At 43.4% G+C, this 21598-nt stretch overlaps 1 protein-coding gene across 2 annotated transcripts in view; it reads left to right on the top strand.

Moving 5' to 3' along the window:
• The window catches only part of LOC140212764 (transmembrane protein 25), a 35894-nt gene extending 14533 nt beyond the window's left edge, over window positions 1–21361 (top strand). For both annotated transcript variants that reach the window (XM_072283953.1, XM_072283952.1), the window contains exons 5-9: window positions 1751–1879; window positions 4758–4791; window positions 16107–16219; window positions 16949–17038; window positions 18712–21361. In XM_072283953.1, coding sequence (XP_072140054.1) covers window positions 1751–1879; window positions 4758–4791; window positions 16107–16219; window positions 16949–17038; window positions 18712–18785 — 440 coding nt within the window. In that variant the 3' untranslated portion in view covers window positions 18786–21361. The remainder of the gene's footprint in view (window positions 1–1750; window positions 1880–4757; window positions 4792–16106; window positions 16220–16948; window positions 17039–18711) is intronic.
• Window positions 21362–21598: the final 237 nt, after the last annotated feature.

Genomic DNA, 21598 nt, shown 5'->3' with positions numbered 1-21598 from the left:
TCAGTTCTCTTTTGGCTCTGTTCTAATGCTCTAGATTTCCAAAGTAATCTGTTTTGTTGGGAGGGTCAGTGAGAGTTTCCTGCAATGATTAACGGCATGAAGGGATGGAGTCATAAAGCCCATCCCACTTATTCCCTGCTGATCACCATGCAGCCATTTTATTCTTCTCAGAGTCTCATCAGTTCCTTCAGATTATGACACTCATCTGCACCTGAGATTTACCATGGCCAATTAACACTATGAGATAAAAAAAATTTACCATGGCCAATTAACACTATGAGATAAAAAAAAATTAAGTTAACACATGTTTTTTTTGATCCCTCAAAGATGAGAATAGATCTCTCAAAGTTGCTGCACAAGTTGATTGGGTGTTTAAGAAGGAGAATGGCATGTTGACCTTCATTAGATGATAGGCTTCCGTTAGTCTTGCGAGACCATGGATCTGCACCTGGAAAGTCTTCACTACTCTCCAGGGCACAGGCCTGGGCAAGGTTGTATGGTAGACCAGCAGTTGCCCATGCTGCAAGTCTCCCCTCTCCACGACACTAAAGTTACAGCTTGGCACCAGTGTCATCGCAGAGCAATGTGTGATTAAGTGCCTTGCTCAAGGACACAACACGTTGCCTTGGCTGGGGCTCGAACTCACGACCTTCAGGTTGCTAGTCCAATGCCTTAACCACTTGGCCACGTGCCCACCCTTCATTAGATAGGGGATTGAATTCAAGAGTTGTGAGGTAATATTACAGCTCTATAAAACTCGAGTTAGACCACACTTGGAAAAGTGTGTTCAGTTCTGGTTGCCTCATTATAGGAAGGAGTGGAAGCTTCAGAGATGGTTCAGAGGAGGTTTACCAGGATGCTGCCTGGATTAGCGAGCATGTCTTATGAGGAAAGGTTGAGCGAGCAGGGATTTTTCTCTCTGGAGTGAATGAGGGTGAGAGGTGACTTGATAGAGGTGTACAAGATGATAAAAGGCATAGATCGAGTGGACAGCAGTGACATTTTCCCCGGGGCGGAAGTAGCTAGTACGAGGAGGCATAATTTTAAGGTGATTGGAGGAAAGTATAGGGGGAGATGTCAGAGGTAAGCTTTTTTACACAGAATGGTGAGTCAGGGGTGCGGGTAGAGGCAGATACATTAAAGGCATTTAAGGCAGGCACATAGATGATAGAAAAATGGAGGGCACTGTCGGAAAGAAGGGTTAGATTGATCTTAGAGCAGGTTAAACGGTTGACACAACAAGGACCTCTAGTATGCTGTACTGTTCTCTGTTCTGTGATGTTCAGTTGCACAGTAACTCCAAAAGAAGGAATAGCCTCTTCTTGTGCCAAGTGAGAATGAAATTTGCATAAATCAATCATTTTTAATTCTGTGCCTACTTCAGTGTCTAGAACACGTCTCCCTGGTTTACTGTGCATATATCACGGCAGGAGTGCTGCATGGTTAAAGATGCCTCCTTTGAACTGAGACTTAAAACTGAGCATTCATTTGCTTCTTTAATTAGAAATACATGGTAATTTGATTTTATTTCAAAGAGCACCGACCTTTTCCTTGCCTTAGCCAATTTTTGTATCTTAATGAACATCATGAAAAAGATTAACTGGCCTTTGTTATCTGTGGCAATGATTATAATTCAAGAACACTTCATTGGTTGTAAAGTGCTGAAGTCAGGGTATACAGGCTTTCTTTCTGATGTGTAAGTGCCCTCTGTGACTTTCGAGTTGTTTGGCTCTTCACCTCTTCCTTCTAGGATTCCTCCATTCCCGCATTGAGGTCCCTGTGCTGGTGATCCTCCTCGGGGGAATCCTTGGGCTCCTCGCCATCCTGCTCCTGAACGTTATTGTACTGTGTGCTATATACCGGAGAAAGGAAAGTGCAGGTAAGACACTGAGTGGGAGGGTGGGGCACTGGAACACATTCCTCTGGTGACCTGTTGCACTGGGACTGGGAGGAAGTAGCAGCTTGGAGTGTCATTGGTGCAGACAAATTTGAAGGGCTTCTTTTCTTGTCTGTCAGTCCTCAAGGATGTCCGACACCGGAGAAGATCTACGAATCCTGCCGGGGTTGTTGGTCCATCCAATACTGTTTTCAATTCTTTGCATTGTATGTTATTCTCAAGCCGAGCTTCTCCTTGATTCAGAAATTAATGAACTAATGGCAAATTCATAAAGTGAAAGATCAATACAGCCCAGAACAAGGCCATTTGGCCTGTTGACTGTACTGGCACTTTGAAAGAGAAATCCACTTAGTCCCAGTCTACTGTATATCCTGGAATTACATTTATATTATACATTTCCTTTTGTTAAAAAAACACAGATTCTGCTTCCATTATGCAGATGCTTTGATCCCAATCCTAAACACAAAGCGTTTGCCTTTTGCCGACCATCTTAAGTCTGCATCCTTTGACAACCAAGGTTCAAGGTACATCTATTATCAAAGTATATATGCACTATACAACTCTAAATGTTCGTTTTCTCCAGACAGCCATGAAACAACAAAAATCATGGAAGCTGCTCAAGGAAAAATATAAACCCCACCCCCATGCGCTAAAAAAACAAATTGCGCAAAATGGCAACAAGAACATCAAGCACCCTCGTGCGCAAAAACCCAATCATGCAAACAGCAATAAGAACATCAATCCTCCAGGCGCAGAAAAGCAAACAAATCATGCAAACAGCAACAAGAAAGAACCTGCAAAAACACAGAATAAAACTGAGAGTCCAATCCATCCTCTGACAGCATCATGGGGGAGAGAGAGAGAGAGACCATCTGAATGCAGGAACCTTCCCTCAGGAGCAGTGAACAAGAGGGAGAGAGAGACCATCACACCCAGGCACCTTCCTCTGGCAGCACCGAGCGCGAGGCTGGTAGACAGCGTTGAACACTCGCCCACTTTCCGTACTCGCCTTGGCGTTTCAATCTTTCTCAACACTTTAAACAGTGAGATTGGCGAGAAATGGAGTCGATCTTGGGATTGTGCCCAGTCTCTCAGTTTCTAGGCCTCGAGGCTGCTTGCATCCTGGCTCAACCCAGCAGCCATTAGAAACCATTTCTCTTCTCTTTAATTAAATCCTTCAGGATTTTAAAGACATTGCTCAAATTTCTTCAAGTCCTTGTTTATTCTGACGAGAACGACTTCAGTTTCTCAAGTCCTTCCTTCTAGAACCATTTTAACATAACTGAGTCCTGATGAAGGGTCTCAGCCCAAAACGTTGACTGTTTATTCATCTGCATAGATGCTGCCTGACTTGTTGAGTTCCCCCAGCATCTTGTGTCTGTTAATAAAACTGTTTTAGTGCCCACTCCACACCTTCTTAACCACCATAAAGTAGCACTGGATTGGATACAAAATAGCAGCTGAGACCAAACACGTTTTCTCGAGGCGTAATACAACTTCACGGCTCTGCCCACCTATTAATAACCCCCAGGGTCCCAAGAGTTTCACTATGTAATAGCCAGCACAGGGGTATCATGCTGAATGGGCTCTTCTGTGCCGAAACCTTCTGTTGTTGGTTGTTAAGATGTAACAAAGAGGCCTATTGCCCTTTGAGGTGGGAGCTGGTCAGAATTTGGACTGTGTGGTTCAGCCCAAAACTCAAAACAAAAAATCAGAAGTCAAGTTTATTGTCATTTGCACAAGTCCATGTGTGCACAGGTGCAATTTAAAACTTTCTTGCTGCAGCATCACAGGCGCAGAGCATCATATACTGCATTCCCGAGAAAAACATCAATTAAGGATAAATTATACACAATTTTTACAAGAAAGAGCACAATACAATTGAAAAAACTCATGAGGGTTGTACAGTCTGGACCATCTCCACAGGAGATCATTCTGAAAGCCCACCTCAGATAGATGTTGTGCATTCCATCAGTTCCACCCAGATTCTTACCAATACACAAGGGACAATTTACAATGGCCCATTAACCTACCAACCCAGATATTTTTGTGGGAAACGAGAACAGGCGGTGGGTGGGATCCCACATGGTCACAGGGGTGGGGGGGGGGGTGGGGGGAGAGTGCAAGCTCCATATAGAAAATACCCGAGGCCAGGCTTGAACCTTTTGAGAGGACTAGAATATAAGAGCGAGGTGGTGATGCCGAGGGTTTAAAAGGCATTTGTCAGACAGTACTTGGAGCATTGTGAACAGTTTTGGGTACCCTATCTAAAAAAGATGTGCTGAAATTGGAGAGGGTCCAGAGGAGGTTCACGAGAATGATTCTGGGAATGAAATGGTTAATGTATGAGGAGCATTTGATGCCTCTGGGCCTGCACCAGTGAATCTGAGGAATTCATTGTTACAGACGGCCATGGAGGCCTGGGCATTGGGTATATTTAAAGCAGAGTTTTATAGGTTCTTGCTCTGTAAGGGTGTCAAAGGTTATGGGGTGAAGGCAGAGAGTGGGGAGAGAGGAATAATAAATTGGCCATGATGGAATGCCAGAGTAGACTTGATGGTCTGAATGGCATCATTCTGCGCCTACATCTCACGGTTTTATGAAGCCAAGATTATTGGAGTTGTGAGCTACCCAGACCGAGCAGCTGACAAGTGGGAATCGGGTGACACTGGGGTTTATCTGTACCACACAGAGCCAAACCTGACAAAGGGTTTTATGCTTGAAACAGCAAATCTGTTTCTGTTTTCACAGATACTACCTGACCTGCTGAGCAATTGCTGTATCCTCTGTTTTTATTTCAGATTTTCAGCATCTGCAGTTTCATCCACAGTTACTTCCCCTTTTCTTCATTCTATTTCAGATCTAAAACCCAGCAGAGACTCAGCTGTTCTCAGGTAATTAATTGAATATCTCTGAATGTTTTATTTTTGCTTTGCTTCCTCCTCTGCCCTTGTTGCATCCTGAGTCTGGGTCGTGCCTTCACTTTGCAATGATTCATGGAGTTTAACATAGCTGAGACTGACCTATGTCCCCCACTGCCAGCTGCCTATATCCTAATGCACACCAAGTCCCATTCACCCCTCGCTCTTGTGTTTGGTGATGTGTATTGGCACCAAGTCTGGCAGTGTTTGTAGGTCTCTCCATAGCACGCTTTTATTTTACATATTTTTAACTACCTGAGATCTCTCTGCTTCTTTTAGATATCCCTAATATTAATACTGCACCAACTGCGACCATATACATTCAGCTTCCTCTCACTGGGATGCCATCTCAGTCTCTCTTTACTTGTAGAATTGTACCATGTAGAAATGGCCCCTCGTCTGTGCCTATCTGTGCTAATCTGGTTTATCTACACTAAACCCATATCCCACACCACCTTTCCTATCCAATTACCTGTCCAAACACTTTTAAAATGTTGTAATGATATTTGCCTCAACCACCACCTCTGACAGCTCTTTCTGGGTATTCACCACCGTCCTTCAAGATGCCCTTTAAAACCTACCAAGTTTTGAGCACCTGTCTTGATATCTTTTGATCTGGTTTGTTGTCAAAATTGGACAGTGGACATGTACATTTTATTACATAAGAGACCATAACACCATAATAGATAGGAGCAGAATTAGGCCATTTAGGCCCATTGAGTCTGCTCCACCATTTCATCATGACTGATCCATTTCTCTCTCAGCCCCAATCTCCTGCCTTCTCCCCATATCCCTTCATGCCCTGACTAATCAAGAATCCATCAACCTCTGCCTTAATTATACCCAGTGACTTGGCCTCCACAGCCGCCTGTGGCAACAAATTTCACGGCATCACCACTTTCGAGCTAAAGAAATTCCTCCTCATCTCTGTTTTAAATGGATGTCCCTCTATTCTGAGGCTGTGTCCTCTGGACCTGGACTCCCCCCCCCCCATAGGGAACATCCTCTCCACATCCACTCTGTTCAGGCCTTTCAACATTCGATAGGTTTCAATGAGATCCCCCCTCATTCTTCCAAATTCCAGTGAGTACAAGCCCAGAGCCATCAAACGCTCCTCAGATGATAATCCTTTCATTCTTGGAATCATTCTTGTGAACCTCTTTGAACCCTCTCCTATGTCAGCACATCTTTTCTTAGATTAGAAAATTATTCAAAATACTCACAAATAAGGCCTCACCAGTGCTTTATAAAGCCTCAACATTACATCCTTGCTTTTATATTCTAGTCCTCTCAAAATGAATGCTAGCATTGCATTTGCCTTTCAGAGATTCTGCAGATGCTGGAAATCTTCAAAGTTCAAAAGTTCAAAGTAAAATTTATTATCAGAGTACATACGTGTCACCACATACAACCATGAGATTCTTTTTTCTGTGGGCATACTTAGCAAATAAACAGGATCCATGAACAACACACTGTGCAAGTGCAGATATAAATAAATTGCAATAAATAATGAGCATGAAATAACAAAATGAAGACCCTTAAAGTGAGACCATTGGTTGTGGGACACCAGAAGTAGAATGAGTGTAGTTGTCCCCTTTTGTTCAAGAGCCTGATGGTTGTGGGGTAGTAACTGTTCTTGAACCTGGTGGTGTAAGCCCTGAGGCTCTTGTACCTTCTACCTGATGGCAGCAGCGAGAAAAGGGCATGGCCTGGGTGGTGAGGATCTTTGATGATGGATGCTGCTTTTCTACAGCAATGTTTCATGTAGATGTACTCAATAGTTGGGGGGGAGGTGGTTTACCCATGATATGCTGGCCTGAATCCACTACCTTCTGTAGGATTTTCCACTCAGAGGCATTGGTGTTCCCATACCAGGCCGTAATGCAGCCAGTCAGCACACTTTCCACTACACATCTATAGAAGTTTGCCAAGGTTTTTGATGACATGTTGAAAGTCCACAGACTCCTGAGGAAATAGAGGCTCTGTTGTGCTTTCTCCACAATTATATTTATATAATGGGTCCAGGACAGGTCCTTTGAGATAGTGACACCCAGGAATTTAAAGTTACTGACCCTCTCCACCTCTGATCCTTTGATTACTGGCTCATGGACCTCTGGTTTCCTCCTCCTGAAATCTACAATCAGTTCCTTGATCTTATTGACTCTGAGTGAGAGGTTGTTGTTATTACATCACTCAGCCAAGTTTTCAATCTCACTCCTGTATGCTGATTCATCACAACAGTCGTCAGCAAACTTGTATATGGTGTTAGCCACACAGACATAGGTGTAAAGTAAGTAGAGCAGGGGGCTCAGTACACATCCCTGTGGTGCACCTGTGCTGATGGAGATTGTGGAGATGTTATGTTTTTGTCAATCCAAACTGACTGGGGTCTGCAAATGAGGAAATTCAGGATCTAATTGCACAAGGGGGTATTGAGGCCCAGGTCTTGGAGTTTACTGGTTTGATGGGATGATGGTGTTAAATGCCAAGCTGTAGTCTATAAAGAGTATCCTGATGTATGCTTCTTTGCTGTCCAGATGTTCCAGGGTTGTGTGAAGAGCCAACAAGGTAGCATCTGCTGTAGACCTTTCGCTTCGGTAGGTGAACTGGAGTGGATCCTAGTCTCCACTCAGACAGGAGCTGATATGCTTCAACACCAGCCACTCAAAATACTTCATCACTGTGGGTGTAAGTGCCACTGGGCGATAGTCATTGAGACTGGTTACCATGCTCTTCTTGGGCACCGGTACGATTGAAGCCTGCGTGAAGCAGGTGAGTGCCACACACTGCCAGAGCAAGAGTTTGAAGATATCTGTGAATACACCAGGCAGTTGGTTGGCACAGGTCTTCAGCACTCGGCCAGGTACTCGTCTGGACCAGATGCTTTCCTTGGATTCACTCTTGAAGGCAGCCTGCACATCATCTTCAGATACTGAGATCATCGGGAGACATGGGGTGCGCAATGGTTCCTCCCTGTTCTTGTGTCAAAACAAGCATAGAAGGCATTCAGCTCATCTGGAAGCAAAGCTCTGCTGTCCCCCATATCACAAGTGTTAGCTTTATAGGAGGTTATGGTGTTCAAACCCCGCCACAGCTGTCGAGCATCCTTCGTTGATTCCAGTCTAGTCCGGGATCTCCACTTTGCCCAAGAGACGGCTTTCCGGAGATCATACCTGCACCTCTTGTAACATTCTTGATCTCCAAACTTGAAAGCTTCTGATGTGGCTCTCAGCAGCTCCTGGATTTCACTATTCATCCAGGGCTTCTGATTGGGGAAAACCCTGAACGATTTTGTGGGGACACACTCATCCATGTGTTTTACTGAAGTCTGAGCAACACGCACACAAAACGCTGGAAGGACTCTGAAACTCAGACAGTATCTGTGGAGGAGAATAAGCAGTCGACGTTAATCCATTTCTGATGAAGGGTCTCAGCCCAAAATGTCGGCTGTTTATTCCCCTCCATAACTGCCGCCTGACTTACTCCAGCATTTTGTGCATGATGATATAAATATGGTCATTGTTTACAAGATGGCATTCTGCAGTGGTGGTTTCTGTTCAGGCTGTCGTGTTTCTCCCAAATAATGACCAAATCAGTATTTTTTTCTAAGAAAAACTAGCCTATTCATTCAGGAATCATAGCTGGGATCCAAGTCACGGTATAAAGAGAAAGGAGAGGCCTTTCTGCCACTTGAGACTCTTCTGGTATTTAATTGGATCACAGATAACATATCCTTCTCTTCCATTTGAATGATATCCAACTGGGTTTCCAATACCCATATTCTAATGATTGTTTTTTCTTATTTCTGCTGACTCACAGTTTTCATGAAATTTTGTACCGGAGGTTCCAGACTTTCAAAAGTTCAAAGATTCAAAGTTCAGTTATTGAAGTATGTATGTAGTACAACCCTGAGATTTGTCTTCCTACAGACAGTCACAAGGCAAAGAGTAAAACCATGGAATCCGTTTAAAGAAAAACATCAAATTCCCGATGCGCAAATAAAAACAAATCACGCAAATGGAAGAAAAGCAAATGAAAAACACAGAATATAAAACACCACTCCTTGGAAGAGTCCAGGCATATTCAATTTAGCTCAGTTCCATTCAATCTAGCGATGTGTCATTTGTTAACTTAGGCTACAGATCCAGACCGCCCCAATCAAGATCGCACAAAAATAGCAACAAAAAAGGACCAACTGGAAAACAGAAACACATCATAATGTGAACTACAGAGTCCAATCCACAAACTGCGTCAATTAAACCTTGTCCAAGACCCAGGACTCTGGCGCTTACTCCTGGAGCGGGAGGGAGAGAGAGGCCATTCAAATGCAGGTAGACAGTGCTGAACACCTGCCCGTCTTCCGCTCTTGTCCTTGATGATTTTCAATCTTTCTTGATGCTTTAATCAGTGAGAAATGGAGTCTATCTATCATGGGCTCACGCCTCATCTCCAGGTTTCTTGGCCTCGAGGCCACACACTTCACTGAAAGCCTTCCCGAACACCCTTGGAGACAGCAAAGCACCAGATCACTCAATTGGCCCAAAAACACACAACCAAAATGTAGATCACAGGCTCTAACAACAGCAGAAAGGTGAAGAAAATGTAAAAGAAGTGAGAGAAGTAGTTTTGTGAACCGTCTGAAAGATATTGCCCTTGGTCATGTTGTTCCCTGGCATCATCTTCTCCAGACATCCTGTGCTTTCATATCCAAACAGCCTTGTCTCATTCATAAATTGCGTGCTCTGGAACATAGAACAGTACAGGCCATATGGCCCACTATGTTGTGCTGACCTTTTAACCTTCTCCAAGCTCAGTTTAACCTTTCCTTCCCTCATATCCTTTCATTTTTCTTTCATCCATGTGCCTATCTAAGAGCCTGAATGTATCTGTCTCTACCATCAACCCTGGCAGCGTGTTCCACACACCCATCACTCAATGTGTAAAAATCCTGCCACTGGCATCCTCTTATACTATACATTCCCCCAATCACTTTAAAATGACCTTTCCTTGTCTTGGCCATTGCCCCCCTGTGAAAAAGGAACTGGCTATCCAGTCTAGCTATGCCTCTTATTATATACACCTCTATCAAGTCACCTCTCATCCTCCTTCACTCCAAAGGGAAAAGTCCTAGCTCACTTAACCCTTCCTCGGACCCATGTTCTCTAATCCAGGCAGCATCCTGGTAGATCTCCTCTGCACCGCATTCTTCATATGTAATGAGGCGACCAGAACTGAACTCAATACCCCAATATCATCTTCTGGATTTCCCACAGCAGCAGATTAAATCCTGGCTTTAGGAAGTCCTTTAATCATTGCAAATCCCTGAGTCAGCTTATCAGGAGGTACCTAATAAGGTGGCCACTGAGTGTAATTCTACACGTTCACGGTCTTCTGCTGCTGCAGCCTATCCACTTCAAGGTTCAACGTGTTATGCATTCAGAGATGCTCTTCTGCGCATGACTTTTATAGAATCCGGTTATTTGAGTTACTGTTATCTTCCTGTCAGCTTGAATCAGTCTGGCCATTCTCCTCTGACCTCTCTCATTGACAAGGTGCTTTCACCCAACAGAACTGGATGGTTTTTTGTAAACTCTAGAGACTGTTGTGTGTGAAAATCCCAGGAGATCAGTTTCTGAGATACTCAAACCACCCCATCTGGCACCAACAATCATTGCACAGTCAAGGTCACTTAGATCGCATTTCCTCCCCATTCTGATGTTTGGTCTGAACAACAACTGAACCTCTTGACCATGTCTGCCTGCTTTTATGAATTGAGTTGCTGCCACATGATTGGCTGATTAGATATTTGCATTAACGACTAGGTGCACAGGTGTACCTAATAAAGTGGCCACTGAGTGTACAATCCAGGAGACGCCACCTCTGACTGTGTGGGGCTCTAGTGTCCTGTACTGATATACCAGCTAAACTGAAATTCCCTCACTTCAGTTCAATTATTTCCCCTCCTGTGTATTATTATTCCAAATATTCCAGTTCAAGTTCAAGTTTATTGTCATTTCAACCGTATACATGTATACTGCCCAACGAAACAGTGTTCCTCGGGACTACGGGTGCACAACACAGTGCATATAGTAACACACAATGCATAAAGTAATATTACCACAAATAAATTAACGTGAGGAAACTGGAGCACCCAGAGGAGCCCACACAGTGATGGGGAGAATGCTGCAACTCCATATGGACAGCACCTGGTACCAGGGATTGAACCTGTGTCCTTGAGGTGGAGAGGCAACAGCATTTTACCACTGTGTCATACATGCCTCAGTTTTATCATTTTAAGGGAATATAAAGTTGAAGTAGCCAATTCCATATATTGGAGCAACACAAAAATATTCGGAAGAATTCAGTGGGTCAGGCAGCATCCGTGGAGTTTTATGTGTTTTCTTTTGTATTGGGCATGCTATGTTGGTGCCACGCACACAGAAAATACCGGAGGAACTCAGCAGGTCAGGCAGCATCTGTGGAGATGAATAAACAGTCAACGTTTTGAGTGCGACCCTTCTTCAGGACTGGAAAGGAAGGGGGAAGATGCCAGAATAAAAAGGTGGTGGGAGGGGAAGGAGAATAGCTGGAAGGTGATGGGTGAAGCCAGGTGGGTGGGAAAGGTCAATGGCTGGAGAGGAAGGAATCTGATAGGAGAGGAGAGTGGACTATGGGAGAAAGGGAAGGAGGAGAGACACCAGAGGTGAGGAGAAGAGGTAAGAGGCCAGAGTGGGGAATAGAAGAAGAGGAATTTTTTTTAAATCCAGAAGGAGAAAATGATGTTCACGTCACTAGGTTGGAGGCTACCCAGATGGAATACAAGGTGTTGATCATCCACCCTGAGGGTGGCATCATTGTAGTGCCCTTCTCCACATTGGTGAGACCCAACATAAATTAATGGATCTGAATGGAAGTGAGGGAGGAGGTGAGTGGGCAGGTGTGGCACCTCGGCTGCTTTCAGGGACTAGACAAGATCATCATAAAGGGAGTGTTCCCTGCAGAATGTGGAGAGTGGGAGGGAGGTAAAGATGTGTTTGCTGGTAGGATCCCTTCGGAGATGATGGGAGTTGTGGAGGATGATGTGCTGGATGCTGAGGCTCATGAGTTAGTAGGTAAGGACAAGAGGAACTCGATCACTCTTAAAGCAACACACATAAAATGCTGGTAGAGCTCAGCAGGCTAGGCAGCAATTATGGAAAAAGGTACACGGTCGACATTTCGGACCAAGACCCTTCAATGAAGAGTCTTAGCCCAAAATGTTGATTGTTTACTCTTTTCCATAATGTCCTGATGTCTCCAATGTCCTAGAAAGGTAAGCCTCATTCTGGGGACAGATATGGCGGAGATGAAGGAACTGAGAAAAGGGAATAGCATTTTTACAGGAGACAGGATGGGAAGAGGTGTTGTCAAGATAGCTGTGGGGATGGATAGTTTTATAGAGGATATCGGTCAACGGTTTGTCCCCAGAGATGGAGACAGAGAGATCAAGAAAGGGGGAGAGGTGTTAGAAATGGACCAAGTGAATTTAAGGGCAGGGTGGAAGTTGAAGGCAAAGTTGATGACATTGACAAGCTCAACGTAGGTGCATGAAGCAGCACCAATGCAGTTGTCACCATAGCACAGGAAGAATTGGGGAGCATTACCAGGGAAGGCTTGGACCATGGACTGTTCTACATAGCCAATGAAAAGGCAAGCATAGCTGGAGCCATGTGGGTGCCCAGGGCTACCTTCAAGTCTGGAAGAAGTGGGAGGAGCTGAAGGAGAAATTGTTGATGGTGAGGACCAGTTCTGCCAGATGGAAGAGGTAGGTGGTGGAGGGGAACTCGTTGGGTGCCTATACCACACAACTACAATGTAACCATATTGGTGGGCTGCCCCCAGTAAACCTTCAGTTGTGCTGGTTGTTAACTCAAATGACATGTTTCACTATATGTTTCAATGTACACGTGATAACTAAATTTTAGTCTCGAATCTTGGAAATGGACAGTTGACATTTCAGCTCGAGACTTTTCATCTGGGCTGCAAAGAAAGAGGGGAGATAACTGGTTGAACAGGGGGAGGGAAGGGGTGGACCAAGACTTGGCAGGTGATGGGCGGATCCAGATGGTGGGGGGGGGGGTGCGTGATCGTGGACGGATGACGGATCCTTAAGATTGAATATAACTTTGTTGACTTTGAGTGGGTGGATAACCTTTGGGGCTGTTTTAAAACCCTTGGGAATTCAGCAAGTCAGATTGGCTGCTTCTTTTCTCACCACCATCTCGTCAGTACAGTTAATAGCAGAAACAGGCCATGCAGCACACCCCAGATCTGCTCCCCCAATCAATAACAGCTCCTTTTTCAGCTTAATCCAATGTTCCCACCATACTCCTTGAATCATAGAAATAAGCCAAGGGTCAAAGAGCATGAAAACAGCTTTTCAACCCACACTGACCATCAGACACACATTTATGGTAATCTTACACTAAACTTGATTTATTCTCTCCATATTCCCATCCACTCCCTCCAGATTCGACCCTCACCTACATACTGGGGAATTTACAGTATCTAATTAACAAATTGACCCACATTTTTGGGATGTGGAAGGAAGCTGGAGTACTTGTGCTTGCAGGGAGAACATGCAAACTCCACACAGACAACAGTGGAGGTTAGAATCAAATCCAGGTCTCCAGAGCTGAGTGGGTGCCATTCCAGCAGCCATTTCTCTCATTAAAGCCCAAAATGTCTATTGACTTGAATCTTCAATTTTAGTGACCACTGGGCACCTATAGCCCACGGAATGGGGAATTCCAAGGATTTACAAATCTTTGTGAAAACAAACTGATGTTCATCTCATTTCTTATTATTTGACACCTTATTTGGAAGCCAAGGACTCTTGTTCCAATAGAAATATTCTAAGTTTTCTCTGTTGTTAAAACCTACCAAACTTGGGAGGCTATGACCCTTTGCACTTGAGCACAGTGAGAATCTAACCCGGAACCATGGAGAGTGTCATAGAGTCGTACAACACAGCCAGTCCATCACGGGTAAAGTCCTCACCACCATTGGGCACATCTTTGTGAAGTGCTGTAGTAGGAAAGCAGCATCCATCATCAAGGACCTCTCCCATCCAGGCCATGCTCTCTTTTCTCTGCTGCCATCAGGAATAAGGTACAGGAGCCTCAGAACCCCCACCACCAGTTATTACCCCTCAACCATCAACTCTTGAACCAGAGGGGATAACTTCACTCAACTACATTCCCCCGTCATTAAACTGTTCCCACAACCGGTGGGTTCACTTTCAAGGACACTTCATTTCATGTTCTCGATATTTATTGTTTATTTATTTATTATTATTATTTTTCTTTTTGTGTTTGTACATTTGGTGTCTTTTGCACATTGGTTGTTTGCCTGTCCTGTTGGGTGCAGTCTTTCATTGTTTCTATTGTATTTTATGCACTTACTGTGAATGCCTGCAAGAAAATGAATCTCAGGGTTGTATATGGTGACATATATGTACTTTGATCAGGAATTTATTTTGAACCTTGAACTGATCCATGATGACCAAGATGTCCCATCCAAGTTCATCCCATTTGTCCATAATCTTCTAAACTTTTCCATATACCTGACCAACTGTCTTTTAAAAGTTGTTCTTGTACCTCTCCCAACCACTTCCATGGTAGTGATTTCTACATCGATACCACCATTTGTGTTTTTTTTAAAAAAAAGTTGACTCTCAAATTCCTCTTAAACTATGCCCTTTAGTTCTTGATACCCCAACCCCGAGGAAAAAAACTGTGTCCATTCACCCTATCTATGCCCCTCATGATTTTATAGTCTAGTCTAGTCAAGTCAAGTCAAGTCAAATTTATTTATAAAGCACATTTAAAAACAACCCATGTTGACCAAAGTGCTGTACAAACCATAACAGGTAGCTAAAATCACAAATACAAGAAACACAGATATAAACAACAAGGCACACGGCTTACAGGCACAAAATAGACAACACATGAGCCTAGGCACAAGCCAAAAATCAACCACATCAGGAGGATTCAAACGCTAATGATTAAAGGTAAATTTTGAGCCTGGATTTAAAAGGGTCAATGGAGGTGGGCAGATCTGATAAGGAGGGGAATGCTGTTCCACAGTCTAGGGGCTACAACAGCAAAGGCGCGGTCACCCCTGAGCTTAAATTTAGATCGTGGGACAGCCAGGAGCCCCAAGTCAGCTGACCTGAGGGACTTAGAAGTAGAAGAAGGGGTTAGAAGGTTTGTGATATAGGAGGGGGCCAGCCCATTTAGGGCTTTATAAACAAACAGGAGAACCTTAAAATCAATTCTAAACCGTACTGGTAGCCAGTGGAGAGAGGCCAGGATAGAAGTGACATGGTCCCTCTTCCGGGCACCTGTCAGTTTTATACACTTCTATAAAATCTCCTCTTAGTGTCTTGCGCTCTAAGGAATAAAGTACTACGTTGTCCATCTTTTCCCTTTAACACTGTCCCTCAAATCCAGGCAGCATCCTTGTAAATCTTTTCTGCACTAAGGTATTTCCAGTTTAATGACATCTTTGTGACCAAAACTGAACACAGTGCGCAGTGCGACCTCACCCATGTCTTGTATGATCCCATTGTGACCTCCCAATTTTTACACTCAACACCCTGACTTATGAAGGCCAGCATGCCAAAAGCCTGTGTCCCTGTGAATCCACTTTCAGTGACCATGTACTTGTACTCCATAATCCCTCTTTTCTACAACACTCCCCAGGGTCGCCCTCCCATTCACTGTGAATGTCCTACCTGGTTTTTGACTTTGCAAAATGCAACACCTCACAATTATCCAAATTAAACTTCCTTTGTCCACTAATCAAAATCCCCCTGTAACTTTTTGATAACCTTTGTTATTCTTCATCCTTCATAGATAACTTCACTAACCAGAACTCTGAATTGATTCTGCAATCTACAGACTCACTTTCAAGGACTCGTTACAAGTTATGTTCTCAGTATTTTTATTTGGACAGTTTGTCTTCTGTTGCACATTGGTTGTTTGCCATTCTTTATGTAGAATTTTTTCATAAATTTTATTACTTTTCTTTATTTTTCCTGCAAATGTCAGCAAAAAAGTATCCTAAGGTTAGTATACAGTAACATATGTGTACTTTGATAATATATTTAATAAATTTAAACTTTTCATTGTCCACTATACAGCCTTAACAGGCAAACTCAGAGATTCTCTCTCCACCACCAAATAAGATGGCAGATTCCAATTTTTTCTTCGTCCCATAAAATACTTGTCTTTTTGTTAATGCAGCGAATCTACCAGTGTTAAATGCGATGAAGTGCAGATTCCAAGGGAGAATGTCTCCCTCCAAGCAAACCTGAACCAGTATCAGAACGTTAATGATCTGAACCAACCCCCAGCAGGTAAGCCAGGGTTTGTGGGACCTCCTCTGACATGTGTTTGTCTTTTGGTTTTAAGGAGCAAGTAAAATTGGAGATGCTGCTTGGTTCTGGGCCTTGGAACGTGCTCCACACTGAGGAGCTAGTCTTTCCAGAGCAAGGGTTTAAGGAGAGCCTTGGAGGAGCAAAGAGACTTGGAAGGAAAAACAAAAATTGCTGGAAGCACTCAGCAGGTCAGGCAGCCCCTGTGGAAAGAAAAACAGAGTTAATGTTTCTGATCAACAACACTTCAACAGAACTGGAAATGTGAGAAAATAAATATAGCTTTAAGCTGGAGAGAGTGTGAGAACATTAAGGGTAGGGCAATGGACTATCTCAGATGGGGTGAGACCAGAATATTTTGAAACACTGTTGAGTTTCAGTTAGAAAGCTGAAGGAAAAGTTTCTAATGGTGACAGAACCAGGCACATTCAGACCTCTGGGTGTTGTTGTTGGACCAGAGGAGGTTACATTGACAGGGAAAGGTGAGAGATGAAAATGAAGACATTGAATTTGAAAACAAAGTCAGTTTTTGATTGTTAACCAGTGTGTAGGTCAGCAAAAACTGGGGAAGGGGTGAACTGGGTTGGAAGATTTTAATGTGTTGGTTTTCTCTCTTGACATATTACTGAATGACGAACAGTGTAAATACAATTCTTAATTGGACTTTTCTGGACAGTTGCTAATTGCACTCTGCTTTCAACTGTAAACTAGAGGCTGATGGAGCGTCAAAGCATCTGTCTGAAAACAAGGTGGCGTGTGGTGATTTGTCCGATCAGGAAAATGCAGCCATGGACCCTAAAGGTGACTTAATGATAAACACTAACTTTATTTGTCATCTGTACATGCAATCATCGAAGCGTATTGTGAAATGCGTCGTTTGCATCAACGACCGACACAGTCCGAGAATGTGCTAAGGGCAGCCTGCGAGTGTCACCGTGCTTCCGGTGCCAAAATAGCATGTGCACAATTTACTAACCATAACCCATATATCTTTGCAATGTGGGATGGAACCGGAGAGCCCAGGGAAACCAATGGGGTTATGGGGTGAGTGTACAAATTCCTTTCAGCCGGTAGCAGAAATTGACCCACAATCGCTGATTGCTGGCACTGCAAAGCGTTGCGCTAGCCTCTGCACTACAGTGCCGCCCCATCCATAATGCATGAGCTCCCTACCCCTGTGCTTCTCAGCTAATGATTAGTCTGCCGGAGATCACACTGCCAAGAGAGCTGAGCAAACTTCATCTGTCCGTCAGAGTGTTCAGTATGGGCACCGGCCTCTCGCTGCAGGTTCACTGTGCAGTCAGCATGTCAACTGAAGCTCAGGTCCAGGGACGGTCCAAAGGCAGATAAACTTGTCCATAAGTCTGAATGTTTGCAGATCAGTCTCTGGGAGTGTGATAACATTTCCATGGGTTCTCTGCAGTGGTTAATATTTAAAATGTTTCTCCAAGGGAGTATTAATATTAACAGGAGGTCACCAGGAGTGTGCTAATATTTATACACATTGCTACATGCATTAAAAGTTGCAGCGGACCTTTGGTAATACATTAATATCTGTAGAATATCTCCCTGAGTAAGTTGAAGTTACTAGGGGAGAAATTCTTGGGAATAATTACAGAGCATGAGTATAGAAAAATGAGCGGCAACTTGAGCTGGAGAGAGTGCGAGAACATTAAGGGTAGGGCAATGGACTATCTCAGATGGGGTGAGACCAGAATATTCTGAAATACTGTTGAGTTTCAGTTAGTTAGCTAAAGGAAAAGTTTCTAATGGTGGCAGAAACAGACACATTCAGACCTCTGGGTGGTGTTGTTGGAACTTTGACAATATTGAAACTTGTCGGATATTAAAAGGTCTAGATGAGGGATTCCCAACTAATGCTGTGGACCCCTACCATTAACCGATAGGTCCGTGCACCACAGGTTGAGAATGGATGTGGAAAGGATGTTTCCAGTAGTGGGTGAGTCTGGGACCAGAGGGCACAGCCTCAGAATAGAGGGACGTCCATTTAGACCAGAGATGAGGAATTTATGTAGCCAAACGGTGAATCTGTGGAATTCGTTGCCATGGACTGCTGTGGAGGCCCAGGTCATTAAGTGGAGGTCGATAGGTTCATGGTTAGTCAGGCTGTCAAAAGGTTACATGGAGAAGGCTGGAGAATGAGGCAGAGAGGGATAATAAATCAGTCATGATGGAATAGTGGAGCAGACTCAATGGGCGAATGGCCTAATTCTGCTCCGATGTCTAATGGTTTTATAGCACGTTTGGTAGCTTGATGCTGTTAGCAGAATCGCTGGGATGTATTGCGGGTGACTGGGAATATGTTAATATTTAAAGGGGTCAGTAGGAATGTGTATATTTATAAGGGTTTCTTCTGGTGCGTTCGCTTAGCACTAAAACGGATCAGATAAAATGCAAAACATGGTGACTTGTGGTACTTGGTCACCCAGCTCTTTTCTTCTTTTTTTCTGCAGGATTCCTTCATTTCCCAATGTCTGGATATATCTACAAAGTCTCCAGTATGAGCAGTGATGAGATCTGGCTTTAAGCCCCATTTTAATTTGATTGGGTTTTAATGGACATGAACGTGGGGGATCCAAATTACCAGCCCCAGCCAACCAGTACTCAAGAACTCGGATCAGGTGACAATGCCAATTTTAAACCACAAACTCCACCCCCCAAAATTCCTCATGGTGCCTTTGAATGACTGGAACAGGAAAAAGGTGGTTTATTAAAGCATAAGAACTCCCGGGCACAATTGAGCCAATCCAGTTATTCACTGAAGCAGCAGTAGGCAGTTTGGGGTAGACATTTCTTCTACCTGTTTTGAACAGGCATTTGGAGTTGCATAATTATACCATGTCAATGGCCCGTGATCCTGAGACATCTCCTAGAGAGTGCTTCTCAATTAATCTTATTCGCTCCCATTTTCCCTCAAAGTCTCGCTAATGTCTCTTGAACGCACCCAGCTGCCTTTTTAAAAGTTACTATTGAATCTGCCTCCACACCTCCTTTCAGGAAGTATCTCGTTGTTCACAGCTGATTGCAAAGTCAATTCCATCTCTGCCAGTCGTCAATCATCCTCGGTCTACGTGCATTGGTCACTGGTCCCTGTGTGAGTGGATGTAATTTCCTCTTATCAACTGCACCATCCACCATCCCTGCTACTGTTTGAGTAAATCCCTTCTGTGTGTTTCCAAGGTCTAGACCAAGATTGCTTTCATTTACAACCATTTGCAAGTTTATGTTTGAACGCACTGGTACTCTACATGAATTAGACACTGCACAAGTTGAGTTTATTGTCATATGCACAATTACGGTGAGGTACAGGTACAATGAAAACCTGCCTTACAGCAGCATCACAGGCACACGGGTGCAGAAAGCATACATAATATAAATATATATAAACTATAGATGAATTTATACCATACAGTGAAAAGAAAAGTACACTGTGAACATGCAATCACTTAATGCAACAAAAAGAATCAAGGATGCAATCAAGGACAGGTCTGTGGTAGTGTGACGAAAAAGCATGGTGATTCGTGCTACTTGGTCACCAAGCTCTTTTTTCAAAGACACAATCAAGGACAGGTCTGTGGTTGTGCAAAGAGGTGGTCTGTGGTGTTCCATTGCTGAGGTGGGTTGGAACAGAATTAGGCTATTCAGCCCATCCAGTCTGCCCCACCAATTGATCATGGCTGATTAGTTTTCCTTCTCAACCCAACTCTCTTACCTTGTCCCCGTAACCTTTGATGCCCTGACTAATCAAGAACCTATCAACCTCTGCTTTAAATATACCCAATGACTTGGCCTCCACAGCCGCCTGTGGCAATGAATTCCACAGATTCACCACCCTCTGGCTAAAGAAATTCCTCCTCATCGCTGTTCTAAAGGGATGCCCCTCTATTCTAAGTCTGTGTTCTTTTGTCCAAGACTCTCCCACTGTTGGAAACATCGGGGTAGGGCTTAATAATGAGTGGTGATTGTGCAGTGATGTTTGGGTTTCTTTCAGACCTCTGTGTGGCAACGTGTAGTGTCCACACAGGAGCCGATCTTACTGCAAGGGCCACCTTCAAACTGCTCAGAGCTCAGACGTTGGACTGCTTCTAAATACAAGGACATTCTCAGCAACTCGTTTATATCCCCAGTACAGGATCTAGTTTATGCTCTAAGGCTGTGTGTGAGATAAATGTCTCCCCTCTCATTAAATGTGCAAAGGAAATCAAAAGTGACATGCTGTTGAGTTCTACAACACTTATTTCCCGTCTGGTTGTTTCATTGTGGATTCTCCCCTGATCTCACTCATTACAACTACTCAAGGAACACTGACCTCTCTGAAAAAGAGATCACTTTCAGTCATGTGATATCTATATTTAGGTCCTTTGGATGGATATCAATTTGAATCTTGTTTGAAGGTACTCGTTAAAGCTGAATCATGGTCCAATACCCCAAGAATTCAAAACCTTGAAAATTCCATTTCTTCATTGCTTTCTTTAATCACCCTCGATAACAATAATTTGCATTTGTCTGATGACTTTAATGAAGTAAATTATCTCAAGTTCACAAGTTGTTGAATGAAAAGCAGGTTGGTCAAAGAGGTAGGTTTTACGAAGCATTTCTGGTGAATTGGCTCTGTGGTAAGGGCACAAAGATTCAAGGCGAATAGTACCCTGCTTCACTCTCTGTCTTCCACTCAGGACTTTACTTGCCCCAACTCCCCACCAACCCCACCCCTTCCCCTCAAAACTTAGTGCAAATCATGAACATTGTGCAGAAATATGTTTGCCTGTTGTGTAGAATAGCAGACAGGACAGCAATATACGACACTCTAGGCCAGGGGTGGTGAACCTATGCCATGCATGCCCAAGATGACACATACAAAAGGTTTATTGGCATTCGGCATGCAGTGCCACCCCTCGATTCTTTAAACCCCAACCACAATAAAAAGATATATAATGATTATCTATACTGCAAAACAAAGCAGAGATTTTTTTTTCTTATAACCCAGAGCGATGAGATGTTTTGATCGGAAACATCTCGTGCCAGCTTGGCGCTGGTTGCGAGAGCATGTGATGCTGGATAATGTATTTTGAAATCTTTGCAGACCTGGTGTACACATCAGTATTTGGATAGTAAATAGTTATAATAACAATACTATATAGAAATGATGTTATTTTTCAATAGTCTTTTTAAAAGATTAATATTAATAATTTTAATAGGTTTTCTAAAATGCTTCATTTATTTAAATCTGTTTTTGTTATATTTTTATTAATAGCAAAACAATTAACGCACATAAATAAGCAACAAAACATTGTTTTTCCTTGAAAAAAGTCCATAATTATTGTTACTAGTTAATCTATG

Source organism: Mobula birostris, chromosome 20 (assembly GCF_030028105.1).
Source record: "Mobula birostris isolate sMobBir1 chromosome 20, sMobBir1.hap1, whole genome shotgun sequence".
Lineage (NCBI taxonomy): Eukaryota > Metazoa > Chordata > Chondrichthyes > Myliobatiformes > Myliobatidae > Mobula > Mobula birostris.
This window is presented reverse-complemented; position numbering and strand designations above follow the sequence as displayed.